This window comes from Siniperca chuatsi, linkage group LG7, assembly GCF_020085105.1.
Source record: "Siniperca chuatsi isolate FFG_IHB_CAS linkage group LG7, ASM2008510v1, whole genome shotgun sequence".
Lineage (NCBI taxonomy): Eukaryota > Metazoa > Chordata > Actinopteri > Centrarchiformes > Sinipercidae > Siniperca > Siniperca chuatsi.
The window spans coordinates 30,832,165-30,859,580 of record NC_058048.1 but is presented as its reverse complement, the minus strand read 5'-3'; the positions used below and the strand labels follow the sequence as shown (position 1 = coordinate 30,859,580).

At 41.2% G+C, this 27,416-nt stretch overlaps 1 protein-coding gene across 2 annotated transcripts; it reads left to right on the top strand.

Moving 5' to 3' along the window:
• Nucleotides 1-158: 158 nt before the first annotated feature.
• Nucleotides 159-27,415, top strand: esrrd (estrogen-related receptor delta). Of its 2 annotated transcripts, XM_044202118.1 has the most exons (10): nt 159-995; nt 1,104-1,245; nt 1,341-1,455; nt 12,828-13,170; nt 14,175-14,328; nt 16,485-16,601; nt 17,667-17,774; nt 17,861-18,022; nt 18,830-19,102; nt 25,370-27,415. In XM_044202118.1, exons 2-10 carry the CDS (start codon nt 1,203-1,205, stop codon nt 25,606-25,608), a joined length of 1,554 nt encoding a protein of 517 aa, XP_044058053.1. In that variant the 5' UTR covers nt 159-995; nt 1,104-1,202; the 3' UTR covers nt 25,609-27,415. The 2 variants fall into 2 exon arrangements, with proteins under 2 accessions (XP_044058053.1, XP_044058054.1); XM_044202119.1 differs by lacking the exons at nt 159-995; nt 1,104-1,245; nt 1,341-1,455 and adding an exon at nt 11,036-11,175.
• The last annotated feature ends 1 nt before the right edge of the window (nt 27,416 follows it).

Below are 27,416 nucleotides of genomic sequence, written 5' to 3'. Positions count from 1 at the left end.
GCGCCAATTCACAACAGAAGTTATCTCAGTGCGCTTTTCTTATAGAGCAGGTCTAGACCGAACTCTTTATAATATTAAACCAAGTCTTCACCCTAATATTCAATGACTTACGTTATGGGGACTTGCGTTTTGTCCCCAAAAGGAAGGCGAGTCCCCACAATGTGACTGTGTGAACAGATTTATGTCCCCACAACATGAGTAATACACGCTCTCACACACACAGACACACTGCATTAAAAACTCATCCAGTGTCCTGAGGAGAATAAATATGCAAACTGTCACCAGTCAAATTCTGACCTGCTAAGACAAAAAGATTACATCTGTTTATATCTAAAACAGCAAATTAAAACAGAGTTAGACCATCCCTCCCTGCACCAACTGTGTATATATACATATACATCAAGTCCTGCATTCAAACTCTGAAAAGTACAAAAGTTTTAGCATCAAAATATACTTAAAGTAAAGTACTCCTTATGCAGAATGGCCCATTTCACAATAATAACCCCTAAGTCACTAGAAACGTGACTTTAGCATACAGTAAATTCAAAAGATAAACTACTGTTAAATCCATCTTTTCCCGATGGATCCGAAGGTGAAAAGGAGTTAAAACAGATGTGTGTTGAGTTTGCGTCCTACTCCGTGTTTTTACGTTGTTCCACAGTAACGAGTGAGTGAAACGTAGCGACCACACAGTCACTATCCCCCCGTAATATTACAGAACAAAATCTGAACAAAGATCTAGTTGTCACTATTTATGCTAAACGAGGTCCAGTTTCAGTCTGGAGAAATAATTTAATTTAAAGAGAGGATAAATAAACACATCACGTTCAGTAAATGTTCCGCTTTGTTAAACTGAAGCATGAAGTCTAGTTAAGATGCTTGTAGCTAGCTAACCACGATGACCGTTACGAGTCAGACGCCTCTCAAGAAGGAGACGATGAGATGGAAACGTGAGTTAAGTGACGATATTACACCGGCGCCACAAGAAGCTGCAGGTAATGTTTAAAATGTGCTGTTCAGCATATTTTCCCCATTTTATTAATACCGAGGAACATTTGTTATTAGCTGTCGGTGAGCTAACATCCTTGCTTTAACTGCTTCAGTTACTCGTGACAATAATGATGAATGGCCAGACCGAATGGACGGGCTAAGCAACAGGAATAAGAAGCCCTGAGCAGGAGAAAACAGCGAGGTAACCAGAGATGTTAGGAGGTGAAGTTGTAGCTTGTTCAGGAGAAGTTAAAGGTGATTCAGAACAATTTATGACAGCAGCAACACAGGGGATTGTAAAGAAGTGTGTAAGCGTTATTTAAATTATTTTGTTCTTCTTTGTATTCCAGTTGTGAAATCTGCAGCTGAGTCAAACCCTCTGAAACATTCAAAGAAAAGAAGGCGGCCATATCAGACGAGGGTTTCCACTGAGACGTCGGGGAAAAGAGAAAAATGGGAAATCAGGTGAGAAGGCAGCGACATTCAAAGGCCAATTGAACTGTCTCAGGAAACATTAGAACAAAAGCAAAGTGACAGCATCGGGCAGTTGATGGAGACTTTGTCAGTACTGATCCAGGGCTCGGTGCTCCGTCCCCTCCTCTTCATCCTGTAAATACTACGTCTTGGTCAGATTCTCCACCTTCACCTGTATGCCAGCGACACCCAGTGCTTCCTCTCTGCCACCACCTGCTCCACATTTATAAACGCGAGATCATAATTATTGATCCTAACTCCCTCACCACATACATCCAGGTCTTTTCCCCAATATTATTTGCTCCATTGTCGCCCCCTCCATCCAAGTCCACAACCTTGGAGTTATCCTCCCCCTCTCCTTCCTCTCCCAGTCTAACCAAATCACCAGAACATCCTTCTTCCATGTCCACAACATCGCCGATCTCACTGTCATTTACGCCTGCTTTCATCACATCCAGGCTCGATTACTGCAACAGAAGCTACCAAATCAATAAACTTCAGTTTGTCCAAAACTCTACCTCCCCATTCTTTGGGCTTTGGCCAAAAACAGCTGCCCCTCTGGTGACCACGAGTGCCTTATTGAGTTACAGACACTGAGGCTGGGGTAGATGACACTATACAGCTCTGCTAAACAACTGAAATGAGGAAGACTAAAGTAAATAAACAGAATGTCATCATCAGCAAATGATCTGTGATTATTGATTTAGTCCACCACACTTGAAGCATGCACATCTAATATTTAAACTTTTAGGGCTAATTCAGATACTTGGTATATTTGTCTGGACAGATTAATACTTGTTTAATTATACTTGCATGTTTTGGTATGTCTGTATTATTATGCTCATTTCTACTTTTTGTGGAGTAACTGAACAAAGAAAAAAAATTAGCCTGTCCTCCCCAAAATATGGCCGTATAGGTCATAGACTGTATATAAAGATGGACGACGACGCATCTCTACTTCCTCCCGTAGACTGTAATGAAGCCAAAATATCCCGGATACGGGAGCAGCCATCTTGCGCTGGTGATGTCATTTGGAGCCAGAGTCTGCGCAGTAGTGATCGGGGGCGGAGCCGTGGTATTGAGGTCCCGCCCACACACCCAGCCAACTCAGTTGTGAGCAGAGCTCAGCTGTCAATCATGACGTGAAACCGCCTTTTTATTACATCAAATAACTAATTAGAACCAAACTTATCAGAAAAATTATAACTTGAACAAACAGCAGCGTGATAAGAACGACCTAAACTGACAGAAACCATCTTTGGGAAAAATTTATTTGACGTGTACTTTGATTTTTTAGTTTGGCTCATGTCCCCGTCCGCTAACATGGTGGGGGCGGGGTTTATGACCTGTACTGCAGCCAGCCACCAGGGGGCGATCCAGATGTTCTGGCTTCACTGTTGGGGAGCTGACATGTCGTCCATCTTTATATACAGTCTTATGTTACAGGTCGTCTGTGCAAGCAGCTTGTTACGACTCATATTTACGTTTATTGTAGTTTTAACGGGAGCAAAGGAGGAAGTCAGGTGAGGCAGTGTACAGAGTTACAGAGTTACAAAGTCCGCGTGGGGAGGAGGACGGGGTGGATGGAATGGTCAAACACAGGACTTTCACCCAGGAGACCGCTGTTCCCGTGTGAAACATGGATGTATTAGAACTGGATACCAGATCCTAAAATGGTGGGTGCTGGGTTTACTTCCAGGGTATGCGGCCCACTGAATATGCGTAGTAGTGTGTCTCCTGCTGGCCCCGCTTGCGAGTTCCCGTTTGGCCCATAGACTAGACTTGACATTGTGATGACGTTTTACAGATGTCTCTTTTATAAACGCTTTTTGGGTAACAGGGGAATTTTTCGTTGCAATACTATGAGTGGCCACTGGAAAAAATTGGAAGCAAGGCTGAGCGACGGCGCTGTATCCAGTTATTATTATACATCCATGGTGTGTATTTTACGTTACGTCACGTTACTTACTGTGACTGACTAACTTAACTTACCATGATCTTTTCTTTAAACTAACCAAGTAGTTTTGGTGCCTACACCTAACTACGACCGTTTCACAACGTTAATCACGTGCTTATTGTTACCATGACGACGAAGGTCCAGTACGCCTGTTGTTGGTACTTTCCAATGGTCATGTAGGTCGTTTTGGGAGTCATTGGCAAACAATGTATTCTGTCGTTTAGGTTTGAGGACGTGTTGAAAAAAAAAAGTAGTGGTTGAATTCTTTGACCTTTGGATAGTTTATAACTTTACAAGTTGTAAAGTTTTTGATGTGTAGACACTTTTGCCCTAATTTTCCTTTTTAATTTTCTAATCCTTTTCTAATTTTTCATCGTGGGATGTTTTAAAGAAGAAAAATGCCTTTTTTTGGCGGTGTGTGTTTGCTAACTCCTTTCTGTGGATAATTTTGTGAGTTAGTGTGTATGTTTGTGTTTAAATATTTAAAATATTAGTCGAAGATAACAAAAGTAAACACAAAGTGCAGTTTTTAAATGAAAGTTGTTATTATTAAGGGAAAACTAAATCCAAACCTACATGGCCCTGTGTGAAAAAGTGATTGCCCCCTAAACCTAATAACTGGTTGGGCCACCCTTAGCAGCAACAACTGCAATCGAGCGTTTGCGATAACTTGCAGTGAGTCTTTTACAGCGCTGTGGAGGAAGTTTGGCCGACTCATCTTTGCAGAATTGTTGTAATTCAGCCACACTGGAGGGTTTTCGAGCATGAACTGCCTTTTTAAGGTCACGCCACAGCATCTCATAGGAGTCATGTAACAAAAAGTTTTGTTAAGGTTTAGGTAATTTTGTTCTGAACAGTTACTGATTGCAGTTGTTGCTGCTAAGGGTGGCCCAACCAGTTATTAGGTTTAGGGGGCAATCACTATTTCCCACAGGGCCATGTAGGTTTGGATTTTGTTATCCCTTAATAAGAACAACCTTCATTTAAAAACTGCATTTTGTGTTTACTTGTGTTATCTTTGACTAATATTTAAATTTGTTTGATGATCTGAAACATTTAAGTGTGACAAACATGCAAAAAAATAAGAAATCAGGAAGGGGGCAAACACTTTTTCCCACCACTGTGTATATATATATATATATATATATATATATATATATATGCAACTGTTGTCGTGACAGTGTGCAGGAGTTTGTGCATGCACATGCAGCAATGATTGTCACTCTTAAAGCTTCTGTGAAAGGAGAATTTAAGCGTCTGTGTTGAACCTGAAAGTGAGAATGCTCAGCGAACGGACGCAGCTCTGCTAACATGAACCGAACATTACAGAAACTGAGACGAGTGTAAACAAAAGATTGAATGAGGTTTTATTGTATTTAGGTGGAGGTCCCGCAGAGCGCTGAGTTGCTGAGAGGTGGAGGCGGCGTTGACTCGCAGCAGCAGTGACCCAGATCTGATCGAGGTGACTGGGTTAGCTGTGTGAACGCCGTCAGGTTCTCAGAGGGATTTCACTGTGTGAATCCAGATTTACTCCGTTTATCTCAGGATATTTATACTCCGATTATCTCACTGCACTCAGGATCAGGATCATTTCACTGCTTTACTCATAAAATGTCTTGAAATGACATGAGACAAACAAACTTCTTGTTTCAAGGTTTTCTACATTATGTCAGTACAAACCACTGAGATCATTCAGCTCTGCAGTAGTTTGAGATGAACTTAATAAGTCTGCATCACATGAAATCACTACTCATGCTCGTCAGTTATGTGTCACAGCCCAAAGAGGGAGACCACGCAGGATTTAAAGCTTGTTTATAGTTTTGCTGCTTTTTCCAACATCAGAGCGGTGCCGACGGATGAGACGAGTCTCTGGTCTCAAACGCTGTTTTTTTTATTGACATCGTAGCGCTACGATTCACCACAATCATCGCACAGCCGACAGCCTCAGACTGACATCGTAAAGTCTGGTCGCAATTGTGACCAAAGTGTTATTAGACCATCTCTCACAGTGAGACGTGCAGTAAACACGATCGTTGTCGTCGTCTTGAGACCATCAAATATATGCAGTGGCAAGGAAAAGTATGTGAACCTTTTGGAAATTCATGGTTTTCTGAATAAATTTGTCGTAAAATGTGATCTGATCTTCATCTAAGTCAAGGGTGCTGACAAACGTAATGTGTCTAAAAATAATTACACAACAAAATTCTGATCTTTCATGTCTTTTTTGAACACAATCATTCAACATTCAAAATGGTAGTGGAAACAGTAAGTGACCCCCCCACATGGCAGCAATAACCTCATCCAGGCGCTTCCTGTAGCTGTGGATCAGACCTGCACATCGTTGAGGAGGAATTTTAGCCCATTCTTCCTGACAGAAATGCTTTAGCTCTGTCATATTCTTTGGACGTCTCATGTGCACGGCCCTCTTCAAGTCAGTCCATAGCATCTCTATTGGGTTGAGGTCTGGGCTCTGACTTGGCCACTCCAAAAGGTGGATTTTGTTTTTCTGAAGCCGTTCTGTTGTGGACTTGCTCCGGTGTTTTGGGTCCTTGTCCTGTTGCATCACCCAGCTTCTGCACAGTTTCCGCTGACGTACAGACATCCTCACATTATCCTGAAGAATTATCTGATATACTCTGGAATCCATCTTCCCCTCAATGACTGCAGGCTGGCCAGGCCCTGATGCAGCAAAGCAGGCCCAAATCATGATGTTTCCTCCACCATACCTTACAGTTGGGATGATGTTTTCATGATGATATGCCGTGCAGATGTAGCGCTGTGTGTTTTCCAGATAGTTCAATCTTAGTTTCATCAGTCCACAAAACATTTTGCCGCTGTGAAGTGTCAATGTGCTCTTTTGCAAACTTCAGGCGTGCAGCAATGTTCTTTTTAGTAAGCAGCAGCTTCCTTCGTGGTGTCCTGCCGTGGATACCCTGCTTGTTCAGTGTTTTACGTATTGTAGACCCATGAACAGAGATGTTAGCAAGTTCCACTGATGCCTTCAAATCTTTGGCTGTCATTCGGGGTTGTTTCTTTACCTCATTGATGAGTCTTCGTTGTGCTCTTGGTGTCATTTTGACTGGGCGCCCACTTCTTGGTAGAGTAGCAACAGTCTCAAAGCGTCTCCATTTGTAGATTGTTTGCCTAACTGTAGACTGGTGAATTTCTAAAGTCTTTGAAATAACTTTGTAACCCTTTCCAGCTTTACGTAAAGCAACAATTCCTGATCATATTCCTCTGAAAGCTCTTTTTGGTGAGGCATGGCTCACATAAGCGTGTTCTTCTTGTGCAGAGCAAACTCCAAAAGTTTGAGGGGTTTTTTAATCAGTCAAAGTAGCTGTAGTCCACACCTCCAAACGTATTATCTTAACGAGACTCCAGGTGTGCTAAAACCTGACTCCAATTAGCTTTTTTGAGGTCATTAACTCAAGGGTTCACTTACTGTTTCCCACTGCCCTTTTGAATGTTGAATGACTGTGTTCAATAAAGACATGAAAGATCAGAATATTTTTGTGTAATTATTTTTTAGACACATTACGTTTGTCAGCACCCTTGACTTAGATGAACATCAGATCACATTTTACGACAAATTTACACATACTTTTCCTTGCCACTGTAAAATGTAATTTTCAATAAAAAAGCGTAAAACACTGACGCCATTTGACTGAACTCCATCCATCGATTCTCTGCCTCTTTGTAGGTCCCAACATGTCGTCCTCCAGCTCCTCCTGGAGGGTCCAGAGGGCTGATGGGATCCATAATCCCTCCAGGTCTGAGTGCAGTTTTGTACAAACAGGAAATTATACAAAGCATCATTCAAACTGCAACTGATATCTCAAAATTGGAAACTTGGAAGCTTTCACAGGTTTGTCCAAATATTTATCAGTGGATGTTTTTGTTTCATGAATCGTCTGAGCTGACAGTGTTTTATTACCTTTCAGCTGTCGGTCAACCGGTCCACAGCTTTGTGGCGGGACCTCTTTCACAGAAACCGAGTCGTCTGATCCATTTTTCCAGAGTTCTCCACAGATTTATTACTGCACTCCTGTAACGCTGTCGGACTCACGGCGGACAGTTTTAAAGTCCATGTGGCAGAACCAGAGATTCTTTTTTTATTCCACACATTCTTCTTCCTTGTCAAAACCTGCCGCCTACATTACCCACAATGCAGCTCTTCTTCTGACAGACTCTGATACTGTTGGAGTGTGTTATGCTAGTAGCGGCTAATGTAGCCTGTAGCCTGCAGAGGTCTGGTGAGCTCACTTCTTTCTGACTCCACACCAACACATTCGTTTCAGTTTCAAACTTGTAAACTTTATCAGACTTCACGCAGCTCCTTCTGGAGACACACTGAGGTGGAAAATCACTGGAGTTCACCTTTGATATGAAATATTGATTGATTGATAGCTTTGAAGGCTTTCCTTTTGGTGTCGGGGGGGGGGGATGATGTATTCGGGCCTCACAACCTCAGTATTTCTAAAATATTGTTACCGTTAAACCAAATTTGCAACATGCAAGTTGCAATATGAGATAACTTCCTCTCGTGTTCATTTTGCCTGGCAGGACTCGCAGATTTATCTGCCACAGTCATTTGTGAAACTGGATTCTGGTTCTGGATCGTTGAGATTATTGATAAAATATAACTTTCCTGTGACGGTTTACAGAGAAATGCTTCTGGAAGCAGCAGCTCACTGAACTACACTGAGACTGAATATCCAGAGACAGACAGAGAGAGAGACAGACAGAGAGAGAGACAGACAGAGAGACAGACAGACAGACAGAGAGACAGAGAGAGAGAGAGAGAGAGACAGACAGACAGACAGACAGAGAGAGAGACAGACAGACAGACAGACAGAGACAGCAGACAGAGACAGAGACAGACAGGCAGAGAGAGAGAGAGAGACAGACAGACAGACAGGCAGAGAGAGAGACAGACAGGCAGAGAGAGAGAGACAGAGAGAGAGACAGACAGACAGACAGGCAGAGAGACAGAGACAGAGAGAGAGACAGACAGACAGACAGGCAGAGAGAGAGACAGACAGGCAGAGAGAGAGAGACAGACAGGCAGAGAGAGAGAGACAGAGACAGAGAGAGAGACAGACAGACAGACAGGCAGAGAGAGAGACAGACAGACACAGAGAGAGAGACAGAGAGAGAGACAGACAGACAGAGAGAGAGAGACAGAGACAGAGAGAGAGAGAGAGACAGACAGACAGAGAGAGAGAGACAGAGAGAGAGACAGACAGACAGAGAGAGAGAGACAGAGACAGAGAGAGAGAGAGAGACAGACAGACAGAGAGAGAGAGACAGAGACAGAGACAGACAGAGAGACAGACAGACAGACAGGCAGAGAGAGAGAGACAGAGAGAGACAGAGAGAGACAGAGAGAGACAGAGAGAGAGAGAGACAGGCAGACCCAGTTATGTAGATCTTATGAAACAGCAGATGTAGGTGAGACTGATCTGAGCTGCCTGTACGTCTGAGGGTGGGATTAGGAGACTGTGTGTGTGTGTGTGTGTGTGTGTGTGTGTGTGTGTGTGTGTGTGTGTGAGGATGCTGAAGCAGCAAGATGTGAAAACACACACACACACACACACACACACACACACTCGCGCGCTGGTCATCAGGTGTGTGTTAATCCTCAGCTCTCGCTCTGTGTCACCAACCTGAAATATTTTTCACATATTTTATTCGGTTCTCTTCACACGTCTACTCTGAGAACAAAGGAGACGCATGGAGACTGTTTTCCCACAATGCAACACTCAATAAACACGTTTATGCATTTTTATGCCGATGATGTCATGTCAATTAATTTAAAGCATTTCACAAGCGCACAGAGCTTTAATGTTGCTACTTTTTCAATTCAATTTTATTTACGTAGCGCCAATTCATCACAAAAGTTATCTCATTGCACTTTTCCTTTAGACCGTGCTCTTTGATATTTACAGAGACCCAGCAGTTCCCACCGTGAGCAAGCACTCGGCGACAGCGGCAAGGAAAAACCGCGAGCAGAACCAGACTCAGACGCAGCCTACTGCGATCAATACTGTTAATAGAAATCTAATAGATACAGAACAGCATTATTAGTACTTGGGGATTTGGTTAGATAGCAGAGTGTTGAACAGCAAGAAATTCTAATTAAATTCTCATATCGGAGCTTGTTTCTCTTTCAGAACAGAAACTCATTCGTACGAACACGTTAGATGAAGCGATGGAAGGGATTCATTGAAACAGTCTGTCACAGAGCTGGAGAAAACCTCTTCAGACCTTTTTTTAAATAAGTAAAATACTGTAAAAACAAAAAAATAAGTAATAAACCTGATGCTTCTAACCTTTGATGAGGTTAGCCACACGCGCTAACGTTAGCAGCTTATGTTCAGTCCTTAAACTCTTGTTCTTGGTTCTGTAAAGACTTAAAACACATCTTTGTATACAGAGTATTTGTCCGTGTGAATACTAAACACTGACCTGATGATCGGACAATCACCGTTCAATCAGCTGATTATAAACATAGTTACCTGTTGATTTAATGTTCTGTTTGCTGTCAACACACACACACACACACACACACGGCAAACAAACCAGGTGTGTCCCTGAGGTTTCCATGTGACTGTGTGAGATTATTTCATCAACGTGAAGAAAAATAACCAAAGCTGAGAGTCGATTAGTCGACAGAAAACTGAATATATCTCGAATATTTCTTCTTCTTTCTGCGATGATAACAAAATTAAAGATGAACGTGAATTTAACAAAAGAAAATGCAATAAACCGTCGACAAATGAACGGCCATTTTGGTCCCTGCAGCTAATCTGGTGACGGGCGAAGGAAGAACAACACGCGTTGCCACGGTAACAGTGCGTGCCAACGACGGCGACTGAACTGCAAATTTAAAACAACCAAAGATGTAAACGGCGATACTGTCGTGACATCGCTCTAAAAACACGTCTTCCTTTTGTTTTTTATTACGTGAACATTTACGTTTTCTATTTTTTCCTAATAATGAGGTCAAAAAATCACCGCAATACATATTTAATAATGCTGTTTCAGTCAGGATGTAACCTGGGAGAGAGACACTAAATCCTTTCATTAGAATTTAATTTGAATTTAAGAGCAGTCGTTAAAAGTTTTCCCACACGGGAGGAAAAGCAGAAAACTTTAAACTAACTTGGCTTTTAGTTCCCATTTGCTTCATTTCTCCGTATTATGATAATAAGGAGTCTGTCCGAGTGTTTCCCTCACTCTGATGTTCATGTACGTGACCTACATCTGTCGCTGTCCAGATAAATAGAGATGACAGAAGAAGAAGTCAATCCCCTGTACACACTGGGGATGCTGCACGCTGATTGGCTGATCCTCCAGGCCCCGCCCCCGCCCCCACCCCCCCGTGTAATGACAGGAGAGACCCATAAATAACACTGCAGACGCCTCCGAGCCTCACGTCTGTCTGCATCCGGCTGAACGAGGTTTCACTATTTCCTGCTTTAGTGTTGGACCTTAAAGTACCATCAGAAAACCCTTTTTAACTGACTGAAAGCTGAGCGCGTGAACGCACCGCCGAGGAGGTTTTATGGTTTTTTTTTTTTTTTTTTTGCTGGATTTGTCGGATTTGGGGGAGGAGGTGGGGGGGGGGCGCTTTGCATCTGCAGGTCTGAAGTTTGTGGTTCAGGCTGTTGAAGCTGATCTGGGATCAGGTTCAGGATGGAGCTGAAGGACTTCTGTCTGACAGACAACTATCACTTCGTCAGTCCACAACGGTGAGAAACCGACAGCTCGCTCAGTGTTTATTTTAAAACTTTACGCCTTTTTGTGTTTTTCTGTATTTCTACGTGACGCTCAAGTTGTTTCAAACACTTTGAAACGCTTTTAGATGAAGTTATAAAGAGTTAATTAGAATTCGTGCAGCTGTAACAGCAGCAGGAGCAGCTTTTTTTAATCTAAAAGATGGACTTTTAGATTAAAGGCGGTTTCAGAAGTAGTAGTGTTTGTGATACCGATAACATTTACTCAGCAGTTTAAAGAAACAGATGATGATCTATCAGCCGGACTCTGTTTTTTAATATAAGCAAATATTTTAAACGTGGTTCTTAAAGACATCTTGCAGCCGAAAAACAAACTTGTGAAAATCATCAACAATCAAACCTCACGGGAAAACAACAGCACAGATAAAACAAAGACGTATTAAAAAATAATTAACTAATGTGTGGTATAAACATCAGACACATTTCTCAGTAACTTCAAACATCTTACTGCAGTTTCTTCTCAGCCGACTCTGAGATAAAAGTCTGACACTAGCTTCAGTATTCACAGTGGCCCTTTCACTGCTAGTGTTAACAGTTTTAAACTAGTGTTTAACAGGAGTTTCTTATGAACAAACAAAAGGTTTGTTTACCTTCAGTGTTTCTCACCGCGTGCGTCCTTGACGTCTAACAAACATGTTGAATTTGTTTCCTTCCTTTTACAAAACCGACTGTTTTATGTTTTAAACCCTGGCAGTCTTCTTCTCTGCCTTTGTTGGCACACCGGCATCACCGGTTGTTTCGCAAAGTGCCGGAAAATGGCGTCACGTTCGCGTTCAGGTGAACACAAAGCCCTCCAGCAGACGCGGGAATCATAACTCCTGACCATCGGGAGCGAAGCAGGAAGTCAGGTGACGTTATAGAGCGAGGGAGGAGGAGGAGGAGGATGGGCGGGTCAGCCAAACATTGGACTTTAACACCAGAGACCGCGCTGTTTCCAACCAGCAGTCGACCACCATCGTTCACTAACCTTAACCACCTGGTTATTATTGTATCCATGACAACGAAGCTCCCCTGACTTTAACTAAGAAGCCATTTTAACCCAAACCACGATCTGTCCCTAAACCGAAGCTTCACCACAGTGTTGTCACGTTATAAACCAGATTTATTTCCCAGTAGGGATTTGTAACCGTTTCGGAAGACTATGATGATGATGATGATGATGATGATGTCGTCCTGCTGACAGCGGCGTCAGATTATAAAACACGTCTGTGTTTCGTTCTAGAGGAAAGTTACAAACAACGTATTTTGACTCGAACCTCCACGGAGCACCTTTAACTTAGAGACCAAATATCTTCCGGATCAAACTCGGGATCAAGATCGTGCGTGCGAGGTGTTTATTGGAGACAACATACCCTGTGTTTTTGTATAAAAGCATGAAACCACCTGTAAATGAGGTGAATGGGACATCATGTTGCGTGAACCGGACTGTTTGTTACTGTCACAATGACTCTTTCTGATCAAACTGGTTTTCAAAGGAAGTTTTACTCTGAAAATCATTGATTATTTGTTTGTTCTGATTATCAGTCTCTCTCTGGTGTTTGTTCTCCATCACTGCTCCCGATTTGTGATCTTCAGCTGTTTAATCTCACACTTTTCTTCCTCCTCAGGATCTTGGACTCCTCCTCCTCCTCCTCCTCCTCCTCCTCCTCCTCCTCCGCTGATGAAGCTCAGTCTCCGGCCTCTTTTCTCCACTCCTCCCCCCTCAGTCCCTCCTTCCCCCTGGACGCCACGCCCGCACTCAGCCCCTCACACCCGGCCTTCCTCCTCCCCAGCCCGGCCTCCTCCTCCTCCTCCTCCTCTTCCTCCTCCTACAGCCTCCTCTGTGGAGTGCCGGAGCCGGACTCCCCGACAGGATCTAGTTCCAGCGGAGGAAGCGTCGGAGGCAGCGCTGTGGTGTCAGAGGCTTCGGTGCGTTTCTCGATGTCACAGTCGGGTTCGTTTTCAGCTCAGGTGAAGAACGTTTAACATTTTATTTTATTGTCTGTTTGTCTTTTGTCATCAGCGAGCCGCTCTGCTGCACTGGGTGACATGTTCCTTCATCACCACGAACACACACACTGTAGTTTATTCTGACTCAGTCCCACACACACCGTCCTGCTGCCCCAAACACTCACTACAACAGCACATGTGGATTCACATAGTCCCCAACAGGACTGTTTTCTGTTGGTTTGATAAAAATCAGCGCCGAACTGAGCCTTTAAAAAACACCTCACTGAAATAGTCTTCATGCACCACATGTGGATTCATCCGCCGCTGGAAATAGTCCCCAACAAATGCACTGTTTCCTCCTGTTTGAGTAACGTTTCAAAAATGAAAAACATGAAACTATATATCTGTGAGGTGTTTTTTAAAGATTTACGTCTTTAGTAGGAACCAATGGGCTCGGAGCTGAGAGCCGCAGACAGGAAGTCAGACAGTGTTGACAGACTGCGGAGTAACTGCTCACAGCGTTAGCTGGGAACATGCTAGCGCTAGTCAGTCACAATATCTCTCTTAGCTTCTTCCTATTTTCTCTGACATTTCGTTCTCAGGATTGTTCATCATTTCATTCAAGAAAGAGTTACTGAAGAGGGAAAGAAGCTCAGTCTGACTGTCTGACTGGCAGCTAGCGTGATAGTTAGCTCGGTCGCTAACGCGCAATAAGTGTCCACAGTTTATTAACAGCTGTGTCGGCATGATGTCCTCCTGTCTCCTAGCTGTGTGTGAACCAGGTCTGTGTAGGTCAGCGACACAAATTAGTTTACTTAAAGTTCACCAGAGTTAAACTCGAAGCCAAAGGTTCACGCGGATTGAAATTAATTGATATCGCCACAAACTTTCACGGTTTGAAATGCCGGCGATCGAAGCCTGAGCACATTTACAGAGAAACAAAATCCAGAACATCACCAGCCGGATCGTTTAAAGGTTGTTACGGAGTCAGAACGTGACAAACACAGTGTGTTTCCTCTCCGCAGGTGGACTCCATCCTGAGGGGCGACTTCCTGACCCCGATGGGCGCCGCGGGGCCGAAGAGGCTCTGTCTGGTGTGCGGTGACTTCGCCTCCGGGTATCACTACGGCGTGGCGTCCTGCGAGGCCTGCAAGGCTTTCTTCAAGAGGACCATACAAGGTGAGAGCCGCAGGGGGTGTGTGTTAATCAGTAAGCTAATTTATAGGCGGAGCTGATCAATACAGCAGCACTCACTGCATTGATTAGTGCGTGAAGCTACGAGATCACACATCAGCTGCTGGACTCAGACGACTCATCGAGCGGGGTCATTTCTCACAAGCAGTACTTTTACTTTTGATACTTTAAGTAAGTTTTACTCGATTACTAAAATTTAAATACCACTGAATTAATAGCATTGAAATATTTCCTTTTGAAAACCGTCTCTCTGAATCTTTGTGGTTTGAATTCTCTCTTTAGGGTTCATAGAAAAAGTCAACTGTAAAAACAAAACAAACATCTAGTTTATAATCAATGAAAACGGACGTATTTGGAACATGAAGTACTTATTCCCACAGTCTGTCGCTTTTAAGTCGACGCTTGTTATGCTGCTTTTGTATTTATTCGCTGAATATCTGATAATTTAACCAAATTATCCACTTTTCCACGCAATTATCTCACTGCGTTCATGTGCAACAGTGTGAGTATCGTCAGGCTGCTGTTCAATATCCTGTTAACAGGACGCTGGAGTTTAAGCCCCAGTACACACTGTGTGTGTGTGTGTGTGTGTGTGTGTGATGGGGGGTTGGGGGGTCTCATTCTATAGATTTCTGTGAGAATAGACAAGATGACAACATGGACAGAGGAAACAGACAAACAAACATAAAAAGAAGTCAAAAGAAATTGATTATTTATATAATTTTATTATTATAATATTGACAAAATAATTTAAAAAGCCTTGTTTTTATTACTCATTGACGGAATCGAACAGTACATTGACCAGTGGTGGGAAGTACATTTACTCAAGTAAAGGTACTTGAGGTACTTCTACTTGAGTATTTCCATTTTCTGCTACTTTCTACTCAGGGCCGCTTCTGAACATTCGGGGGCCCTAAGCAACGTCTTACACTTTTTGGCCCCCCCAAACCCAAACCACCACCCCCCTGGCTACAGTCTCAAGGCCCCCAATCATTTTAATATCCCTGAATGAAAATAAATGACTAGGCATACTTTATTATCAATAAAGCTTTTAATTAACAAATAAAGCTTAACATAGAGTTGAGCTTTTCCCTTAAAAAAACAAGACCTCATCGCACAAGGCCCCCCTGGTGGTCAGGTGGCCCATTGCAGTCGCTTATACGTTTCTACTTCTACTCCACTAAATTTATTTTGACAGCTTTAGTTACTTTGCAGATTCAGATTATTAATACAAAATATAAAAATAATGATGTTTTATATGATATATATATATAAAACTACCCAGCAGTATATAAAGTAATTAAAATGTAACATTAAAGTGATGAACACATTAATGCATCAATAATTATAATCCAATAATATAATATATATTATTGTGAAATGGGCCATTCTGCATAATTACTTTTACTTTTGGTACTTTAAGTATATTTTAATGCTAATAATTTTACTTTAAAAGGTCCAGTGTGCAGGATTTAGTGGCATCTAGTGGTTCAATTGCAGTTTGCAACCATTTGAACACCGCTCGCTTCACCCTCCCCTTCCAGACGTGTAGGAGAAACTACGGTGGCTGAGACCCTCACGAAAAACACGAACAGCCCTCTCTAGAGCCGGTGTTCGGTTTGTCCGTTCTGGGCTACTGTAGAAACATGGCGGTGCAACATGCGGTGCAACATGGCGGCCTCCGTGGCAGGGGACCCGCTCCCTCTGCAGATATAAACGGCTTATTCACTAATGAAAACATACTTATACATATTACATTTAATTTCTGCCAATAGCTCCTCCTAAATGTTTCACACTGGACCTTCAAAAAGGTTTAAAAGCATGACTTTTCCTTTAAAAGAGTATTTCTACACCGTGCTATTACTACTTAAGTAAAAGATCTGAGAACTTGTTCCACCGCTGACATCGACACAATCTGCTCTTCAAACAATAAGAATCTTGCTAAAATGTTTGATCTGTGTTTTGTTTTTGATGATTTCATGTAAAGACTTCTCCTGGTCCCTGTTGTTGTTAATTACTTATTTCTCTAGATAAGTAATGATGATTCATAAGTGTCTGAAATCCCTTTTATTTATTGCTCAGTATAATCGATTGAGAGTCATTAACCCTCCTGTACGTACTTCCTGTTTGTGGTTACCTAGGCAACATCGAGTACAGCTGTCCAGTGATGAACCAGTGTGAGATCACCAAGCGGAGGAGGAAAGCCTGTCAGGCCTGCCGCTTCCAGAAATGTCTCCAGGCCGGGATGATGAGGGAGGGTATGTCACGTCAGAGAAGCTTCCCATGAGTCTTTGCAGTGTTGTTGAGCCTCTGTTTGAAGTGGCTGTTAACATTTCTTATTGGAAAGTCACAGAGCTCAGTTTAAAGAGACACAAAGCCACCACATAGCAAAGCAAAAATCTACAGAACGACTACAAAGAGACCAAACCGACTACAAAAAGATGCAAACCAACTGCAAAGAGACAAAAACAACTACAAAGAGACACAAAGCCACCACATTGCAACGCAAAAAACTACAAACCACAAAGAGACGCAAAGTCTCAAAACAACTACAAAGAGACGCAAAATGACTACAAAGTCTCAAAACAACTACAGAGAGACGTAAAGCCACCACATAGCAATGCAAAAAACTACAAAACCACAAAGAGATGCAAAATGACTACAAAGTCTCAAAACAACTACAAAGAGACGCAAAAACTAAAAACCACAAAGTCTCAAAACAACTACAGAGAGACGTAAAGCCACCACATAGCAATGCAAAAAACTACAAAACCACAAAGAGACGCAAAACAACTACAAAGAGACGCAAAATGACTACAAAGTCTCAAAACAACTACAAAGAGACGCAAAAAACTACAAAACCACAGAGACGCAAAATTTCTACAGTTTCAAAACAACTACAGAGAGACGTAAAGCCACCACATAGCAATGCAACAAACTACAAAACCACAAAGAGACGCAAAATGACTACAGAGTCTCAACTACAGAGAGACGCAAAACAACTACAAAGAGACGCAAAGCCACCACATAGCGATGCAAAATGACTACAGAGTCTCAACTACAGAGAGACGCAAAACAACTACAAAGAGACGCAAAGCCACCACATAGCGATGCAAAATGACTACAAAACTACAAAACTACAAAGAGACGCAAACCGACTACAAAGAGACACAAAAAAGACTATAAAGAGACAAAATAAAATTCAAAGAGATGCAAAATGACTACAGAGTCTCAAAACAACTCAGACCTCGATGTATTGTAGGTCACGGAGGACGGGAGGAAGCAGAATTAGTTGACAGGAAATCCTCCTCTCTGTGTTGCAGGTGTTCGTATGGACCGAGTCAGAGGAGGACGGCAGAAGTACAAGAGGCGGGTGGAAACTGGATTGAGTTTATACACCAAAGCCCCGTACACCCACCCCGTCAGCAGCAGTGAGCTCACACGTTCCCACTCAGCGTTTTCATTTCATTCAAACTTTATGTTTATTATTTTATTTAATTATTACCTGTCTTTTTAGGAAACAAGGTGATTTCCCATTTGCTGCTGACAGAGCCCGCCCCGCTGGCTGCCGATCAGGACGATTCAACCAGTGACAGCAGCCTGCGGACCCTGCTGACCCTGTGTGACCTCCTGAACCGGGAGCTGCTGGTTCTGATTGGCTGGGCCAAACAGATCCCAGGTACACACTCAAATCACCTGGGGGGTCCTCTTGAACACTTTTCACTCTGCGCTGCATGTTCAGGAGAATAAAGCTGCTGAGGTTGAACAGCAGCTTCCTCCTGCAGAGGAGACAGAAATAAAAGTCTGCCATTACTATGGTACCATTTAGTAACAGCTATCAAAATAAAAGCATGCAATAAAATATGATAAAAAAACGTTTGCAGTAACAATAAAGTTTTTTATTCAGGTCACAGAATACACTGTAACACCCGTTACCTCGTAATTACAAAATGTTTTCTTTTAATTACAAGATCCTTTCTTGTAATTTTGAGATACAGAAGTCATAATTAGGAGATAAAGGCCCCAGTTTCTTTCTTTGGTAAATGCAATACACTTAGAAAACAGTTTATTATTTGTTTAATTGCTCTGCAGCAGTGTCTGAAACAGCCCGAGATCAGACAGGCTTAATACATACATACATGTTAATACATACATGTTGATAATTTAACCCAGAATTACAATTAAAAAGGGAAAATGGAAAATTAAAAGATAAATGACAGATACAGATAATTTTATTTTAGTACTCAGTAATACGGCCAACTTTACATCTTAATTTTCCCTTTCCAATTTTCTTAAAGCTATATGTTTTCACTTTCCTTTTCAATTCCACATTTCAATTCAAGTGTTCAATCTGAGTTTTTACATTTTTAATTTCAGGAGTTTAATTTTTTCTTTCCATTTCCATTTTTAACATTTAATTATGGCCTGATTATCCTGAGTACTCGTATATAATGATGTATCACCTGCTCTGCCCCGCCCCTCTCAGGTTTCTCCGGGCTCTCATTGGTCGACCAGATGTCGCTGCTGCAGAGCGGTTGGATGGAGGCGCTGCTGGTGGGCGTGGCTTGGCGGTCACAGGGCGCGGTGGGGGAGGAGCTTGTGTTCGCCGGGAACCTGCGGCTGGACGAGGCTCAGTGTCGAGCCGTGGGATTGGCCGATCTGTATGAGGCGCTGCGTCACCTGACGGCAAAATACCAGGCGATGAACCTGAGCCCCGAGGAGGTGGTGACGCTGAAGGCCATGGCACTCGCTAATTCAGGTACACACACGCACACACACAGGTAAACTTCACCTGTCTGTCAGCAGGGAATGCAGTAATTGGCTGATATTAGATCCAACCAGAGACGTCTATCAACAAGTACTGAAACGTTAAAAACTATATGTATAAAATCCAGTGGTGGAAAGTAAGTACATTTACTCAAGTACCTCAAATGTGTCCGTAAGTACAGTACTTTTCTTTTCATGCTACTTTCTACATCTCAGAGGCAAATATTGTGTTGTTGTTGACATTTTCCTTCTAAACTTCTAACATTGTTGTATTTAATAAACTGTTTGAGGCTCAAAGAGGTCAAATTATTGAACATTTAATGAAAAAAGATTGGAGAAAAGTCAAGTTTAACCCCCTTTGGAGGGGCCCCTAGGTTGGGAACCACTGGACTAAACTAGCTAACTGTAACGTTATATAAAAATAGTTTAAACTCGCTAACTGTATATAAAGCAATTCAAACTAGCTAACTGTATATAAAGCAGTTAAAACTAGCTAACTGTAGCAGTTAAAACTAGCTAACTGTATATAAAGCAGTTAAAACTAGCTAACTGTATATAAAGCAATTCAAACTAGCTAACTGTATATAAAGCAATTCAAACTAGCTAACTGTATATAAAGCAATTCAAATAGCTAACTGTATATAAAGAAGTTAAAACTAGCTAACTGTAGCAGTTAAAACTAGCTAACAGTATATAAAGCAGTTAAAACTAGCTAACTATATATAAAGCAGTTAAAACCAGCTAACTGTATATAAAGTAGTTAAAACTAGCTAACTGTATATAAAGCAGTTAAAACTAGCTAACTGTAGCAGTTAAAACTAGCTAACTGTATATAAAGTAGTTAAAACTAGCTAACTGTATATAAAGCAGTTAAAACTAGCTAACTGTAGCAGTTAAAACTAGCTAACTGTATATAAAGCAGTTAAAACTAGCTCCACCTCAAGCAGCTACAACAATAAAATGCTGCTCTAACATTGATGCATCAGTATTAACAATCTAATAATGTCAGATAGAATCAGATATCAGTCACAGGAGACGTTTTACTGCAGAACATGTACTTTTACTACATGAAGCTGATAATACTTGTGTACTTTTACTTAAGTAAAGGATCTGAATACTTCCTCCACCACTGATAAAATCATCCACACAGCGACCTGGAACATATAGGGTTCAGTAACTTAGCTTCGATATGATCTGTTTACAAGAAAACTATTATATAGAAGCTTCTGTTTACATTCAGTGTTTCTCACCAGACCTGAGAGGGTAAACCCCACAGTAGTGGCAGTTGCCCCCCATTGCCCCCCTGTAGTGTAGATCTGCCCCTGACACACACACAGAAATAGTGTAAAAACAGAAACAGCAGCCTGAATACTGATATTGATTTATAATTATAAGAGAGGATAAGTTGGGGGGGATTTGGGGGGGGGGGACTTACTGATCCCAGAGGAGTGGTTATTGATATTGATCAGAGGCTGGGAGCTGAAGCATTGCAGTATTGATTAGCTCCACCACCATGTGTTGTCTAATTCTGTGTTATTCTATATTTTTCTCATCATTGACTCAAACCAACAACATGTCCATAGTACCACTTATGAAATATTTTCATAATACTGCTCTATCCTGCATTTATGCACATAAAGTGGTATGATTTATTTTTTTGCATGTTTGTCACACTTATATGTTTCAGATCAAACAAATTTAGTCAAAGATAACACAAGTAAACACAAAATGCAGTTTTTAAATGAAGGTTGTTATTATTAAGGGAAAACAAAATCCAAACCTACATGGCCCTGTGTGAAAAAGTGATTGCCCCCTAAACCTAATAACTGGTTGCTCCACCCTTAGCAGCAACAACTGCAATCAAGCGTCCAAAACACAGTATTTTCCCCAAAGTCTTGGTGATCATCAAGACTTTTGGGAAAATACTGTGTGGACTGACAAGACAAAAGTTGAACTTTAGGTTTGGATTTTGTTGACAAACATGTAACAAACATGCAAAAAAATAAGAAATCAGGAAGGGGGCAATCACTTTTTCACACCACTGTATTTTATATCCTGCACTTCTAGTTTGACCTAAACTGCATTTCGGTGCCTTGTACTTGTACAATGACAATCAAGTTGAATCTAATCTAATCTAATGTAATATTCAGTCCGTCTCTCAGTACTGTCTGACTTCCTGTCTGCGACTCTCAGCTCCGAGCTCATTGGTTCCTGCTGAAGACGTAAATCTTTTTAAACATGAAACTATATATATATATATATATGTATGTATATATATATATATGTATGTATATATGTATATATGTATGTATATATGTGTATATATATATGTATGTATATATATATATGTATATATATATATATGTATGTATATATATATGTATGTATATATATATATATATGTATGTATTGTATATATATATATATATATATATATATATGTATATATATATATATATATATATATGTATATATATGTATGTATATATATATATATATGTATGTATATATATGTATATATATATATATATATATATATATATATATATATATATATATATATATGTATATATATATATATGTATATATATATATATGTATATATATATGTATATGTATGTATATATATATATATATATGTATATATATATATATATAATGTATATATGTATATATATATGTATGTATATATATATATATGTATATATATATATGTATATATATGTATATATATATGATAATATATATGTGTATATGTATATATATATATATATGTATATATATATATATATTGTTTACATTCAGTGTTTCTCACCAGACCTGAGAGGGTAAACCCCACAGTAGTGGCAGTTGCCCCCCATTGCCCCCCTGTAGTGTAGATCTGCCCCTGACACACACACAGAAATAGTGTAAAAACAGAAACAGCAGCCTGAATACTGATATTGATTTATAATTATAAGAGAGGATAAGTTGGGGGGGAGATTTGGGGGGGAACTTACTGATCCCAGAGGAGTGGTTATTGATATTGATCAGAGGCTGGGAGCTGAAGCATTGCAGTATTGATTAGCTCCACCACCATGTGTTGTCTAATTCTGTGTTATTCTATATTTTTCTCATCATTGACTCAAACCAACAACATGTCCATGTATACCACTTATGAAATATTTTCATAATACTGCTCTATCCTGCATTTATGCACATAAAGTGGTATGATTTATTATTTTTGCATGTTTGTCACACTTATATGTTTCAGATCAAACAAATTTAGTCAAAGATAACACAAGTATACGCATATGTATATGCATGTATGTATATAATATATAAATGCAGTTTTTAAATGAAGGTTGTTATTATTAAGGGAAAACAAAATCCAAACCTACATGGCCCTGTGTGAAAAAGCGATTGCCCCTAAACCTATATAATAACTGGTTGCTCCACCCTTAGCAGCAACAACTGCAATCAAGCGTGTATATATGTATAAAACACAGTATTTTTCCCAAAGTCTTGATGATCACCAAGACTTTTGGGAAAATATGTATGTGTGGACTGACAAGACAAAAGTTGAACTTTGTGTGACAAACATGCAAGAAAATAAGAAATCAGGAAGGGGACAAACACTTTTCACACTGCTGTATTTTTTATATCCTGCACTTGCTTATTGCACTTCTAGTATATATATTTGACCTAAACTGCATTTCGGTGCCTTGTACTTGTGTAATGACAATCAATGTTGAATCTAATCTAATGTATGTAATGTAATATTCAGTCCCGTCTCTCAGTATATGTCTGACTTCCTGTCTATGTATGTATACTCTCAGTATATATATATGTCCGAGCTCATTGGTTCCTGCTGAAGACGTAAATCTTATATATATATATATGTATATATATATATGTATATATATATATGATAGTGTTTTTAAAGGCTCAGTTCCTCAAACAGCTGCTCGCTGTAGCTTTTTAACAAACAGGAGGAAACAGTGCATTTGTTGGGGACTATTTCCAGCGGCGGATGAATCCACATGTGGTGCTGTAGTGAGTGTTTGGGGCAGCAGGACGGTGTGTGTGGGACTGAGACAGAATAAACTACAGTGTGTGTGTTCATGGTGATGAAGGAACATGTCGCCCAGTGCAACAGAGCGGCTCGCTGATGTGTTTTAACAGTTTCTGGACACCAGTGGAGGACGAAGATCCATCAGGCTGTGATACGATACTTGTTAGTGGGGTCAGTTGTTGCTGACAGTGGATGGACAGCAGTGTGTTAGCAGTCGATCAATAACATCTGACTGGCAGTGTGTGATTGTATTAAACACTCCTGTTAAAGCAGTGGATGATGGGACACTGCTTGGTCCTTCCAGCTGAAGTCTGTTCAGTCTCCCACTGTCTGAGCCTTGGATCAATAAACCGTATTGATGTTGACTCGGTTCTGGATCTATTAGCTGTTATAGCTGGAGGAGACTGTGTGTGTGTGTTAACTGTCTGAACATCAATATTTCACACAATAGAAGATGATGCTTGTGTGTGTGCGTGGTACAAACACCCACAGGCTGACCTTGAGCTTTTATTGTCTCCCACTTGGCCGTCTCGTGTCCTCCCTCCCTGGGAAACAGATGTTAGCATTGCCAAAGCTAGTGTTAAATAAAAACATGTACAGTGAGGAAAATAAGTATTTGAACACCCTGCTATTTTGCAAGTTCTCCCACCTAGAAATCATGGAGGGGTCTGAAATTGTCATCGTAGGTGCATGTCCACTGTGAGAGACATAATCTAAAAAACAAAAATCCAGAAATCACAATGTATGATTTTTTTAACGATTTATTTGTATGATACAGCTGCAAATAAGTATTTGAACACCTGTCTATCAGCTAGAATTCAGAATCAGAAACACTTTATTGATCCCCGAAGGGAAACTCTTTGTTACAGCAGCTCGCCTTTACGGCAGTGCACACAGGAGAAAGTACTAGCAAACAATATAATACACTATAAACACTATAAAACAGGTCAGAAAATAAATTAAGTATCAGGTCGGTATAAGTATAAGATAAACTAAGTGTCGAGTACCAAGTGGGTTTACTGGTTGATGATGATAGTAAAGTATAATAATACAATGTAATAATATAAGTAATAGTAATAGGGAGCGGTGCATGTACTGTCGAGAGTAATGGAGGTATATAATATCGATAACAATAAATAAGAAAAACTAACATGGGAAAACTAATATTGCACGGGAGTAGTACACAATTCTGACCCTCAATGACCTGTTAGTCTGCCTTTAAAATGTCCACCTCCACTCCATTTATTATCCTAAATTAGATGCACCAGTTTGAGGTCGTTAGCTGCATAAAGACACCTGTCCACCCCAAACAAGCAGTAAGAATCCAACTACTAACATGGCCAAGACCAAAGAGCTGTCCAAAGACACTAGAGCCAAAATTGTAGACCTCCACAAGGCTGGAAAGGGTTATGGGGAAATTGCCAAGCAACTTGGTGAAAAAAGGTCCACTGTTGTCCATTTTTTTAAAGATTATGTCTCTCACAGTGGACATGCACCTACGATGACAATTTCAGACTCCTCCATGATTTCTAGGTGGGAGAACTTGCAAAATAGCAGGGTGTTCAAATACTTATTTTCCTCACTGTACATAAACAGAAGAATTGTGATATTAAAATATATACGGATAAGTAAGATCGGAGGATGATAATGCGTGCAGGTCATTCACTGGCCCTCGGGTTGTGTTCGTACATATGGGGCAGCAGGATCGGCCTCCGTCTCCTCGGAGTATTTTTAATGTTGAGCTCATTTAACTCAAGTTGAACTTGTTAAAGTAAACGTTCCTTATTTCACTGGATGTTGTGCATCTCTGTCTCAACAGCGACCACATGTTGTGTTTCCTTCTGGTTTCCAGGATATTTAGTGTCCTTCCTGTTTCGGTGTCCTGAGCCTGCACTCGGTCAGGATCTGTCTCTGTGTAAAGTAACTGAAGCGGTGACATGTAAATGTAGTGAAGTAAAAGGTGAAAGTAAATTTCCCTCTGAGATGTAGCTGTTGAAGTAAAAAGTGACATGAAAAGAAATGACTGGTTGCATCTAGCGATTCATTTAATTATTGATTCATCTAAAAAAAAAAACAACAACATAAAATTCTCACATTTGAGAAGCTGGAACCAGAGTATCTAAAGTATTTTTGTACTATTACCTCAACATTGTACTTAGTTACACCACAGAGTGTCCTAACGTCCCCTCTCTGTCCGTCCGTCAGATGCCGACCCGGTGGACTGTCCGGACTCGGTGCAGAGGTTCCAGGACGGGCTCCACGAGGCCCTGCAGGAGTACGAGTCGTCCCGCAGAGAGCAGCACCGGGCGGGCCGGCTGCTGATGAGCCTCCCCCTGCTGAGACAGACGGCCGACCGAGCCGTGCAGGCCTTCCTGCGGCTGCACCGCCACCGCTGCGTCCCCCTCCACAAACTGCTGCTGGAGATGCTCGACGCCAAGGCCTGAGCACCTGTTTATGTCATCACTCTCAGACCACGTCCATCATCACAGTGGACACTGTCATCACTCTCAAATAGTTAATTGCTGATCACACGTCGTAAGTTTATTAGAACAGCATTTGTTGGAAAGCTAGCTGCTGGCGGCTGATGAGCTACCACAGGCTGTATGCAGTACACCACAAGCTACTTTTAGCTAACTCGCTAACCTCTATGGGAAATGAGCAGTGGCAGCGCAGTAGTGCCCTTGCCTTACGAAAGTTTTTTTAAAATTAGGCCTTGTAGATGTAATGTGAGTGAAGACTCAGCAACTGGATTGCTCATTTCTCGTCTCAAATTTGTTCAGAAGCAGATTTTGGTGGACCTGCTAAGGTGAAATAGGTGAAAGTTTACGTAGCGTACTTCATACAACTCGTGCTCAAACCCCATTGGCTCACAGAACTGGGGCCTCAGGAGGGAGGACTGGTCCACGTCCATCACGGCTGCTGACTGAAACAATAATGCTGCGTCGGCTCAAATCGAACATGGCTGACGTGCCGGAAAAGACAATCACAACATTTGACTTATTCTTTAATGGCGAATCGCAACCGTTCATTACAGACTGCTAACTTAACTCAATAAACATGCTGATGGTGCGTAGTGGGAAAAAAAACACATGTATAGCTAACATTTGTATAGCGCGGCGTTCACCTGAGCAGCCGCTCCCCTTCTGCTACGTAAGCCAAGATGGCGACCATCGAGGGTGCGCCCAGCGATCCACACTCAACTTTTTGACCGTTACGAGTACACCACTGCTACTCGTAGCGCACTGCATTTGGCCGTTGTTGTCAGTGTGAACGCACTTATGCGCTCAGAATAGTAAATATGGAAGAACGCCAATTGAGACACAGAATACAATTTTTTAAATTGCTGCTATTTTGTAACTAAGTTTGGCTGCAATTACTGGAGTGCAAACTTTTCCAACTTTTCAAATCTAATAAAGCTCAGGACAGAGCTGCTAACGTTAGCCTAAACTCTGCTAAGCTAGCATCTTAGCTCCCACACAGTGGATGTTCCAGTCCTGAACAGGTAGTTTTTCTAACGTGACCTGTAACTCCACATAATATATAAAAGTTAGCTAATGAAACGCCCCTTGTCTTTGGAAATAACACTAGCTTACTACTGTAGTAAGCTAGCTAGCCGCACATGCTAACGTTAGCGCAGATAAACAATGATTAATCAGTTCCTTAAACTTTGTTCGTTTTTTGGATTTTGGCAAAGTTAATAAAAAGACACCACCGGGCAAAGTAATGCTTGACTGGCCTGCCGTGCCTAGAAACGGTTGCTAAGCCATGATTGGACAATCGCTGTTTGGGGGCGGGGTTTAGAGAACGGTGAGTTAAATGTGATTTTTAACTGTTAAACTCTCACGATGTAAATGTGACGAGGAACAACAGACAGCAGCTGGATGGACATGAACAAACTCACCTTCACCTCACATCTTCATCACCATCATCATCATCATCACCTGAAACTGGACAGACTTTCATGAACTTTAGATTTATGATCTATTTTTGTAAAAGAAAAAGATATTTTTGTGTGAACTCTTTCACTCAGTGTGATCTGTTTACCTTGATGATGAGCCGGTTACCGTAGCAACAGTCGCCACGACGACGAACTCCGGCCGACGTTTTAATGTTGTAATTTGTTTGTTCAAAAGACGTTTTCTGACAGCGCTGATTAGTTTGATTCAGCTGAAGAAGTCGTGTGTTTCCTGACTCTAGTTTGTATTTGCAGAGTTAATTAAATGCTTTTGGAATAAAAACAGTTTGAAATGAT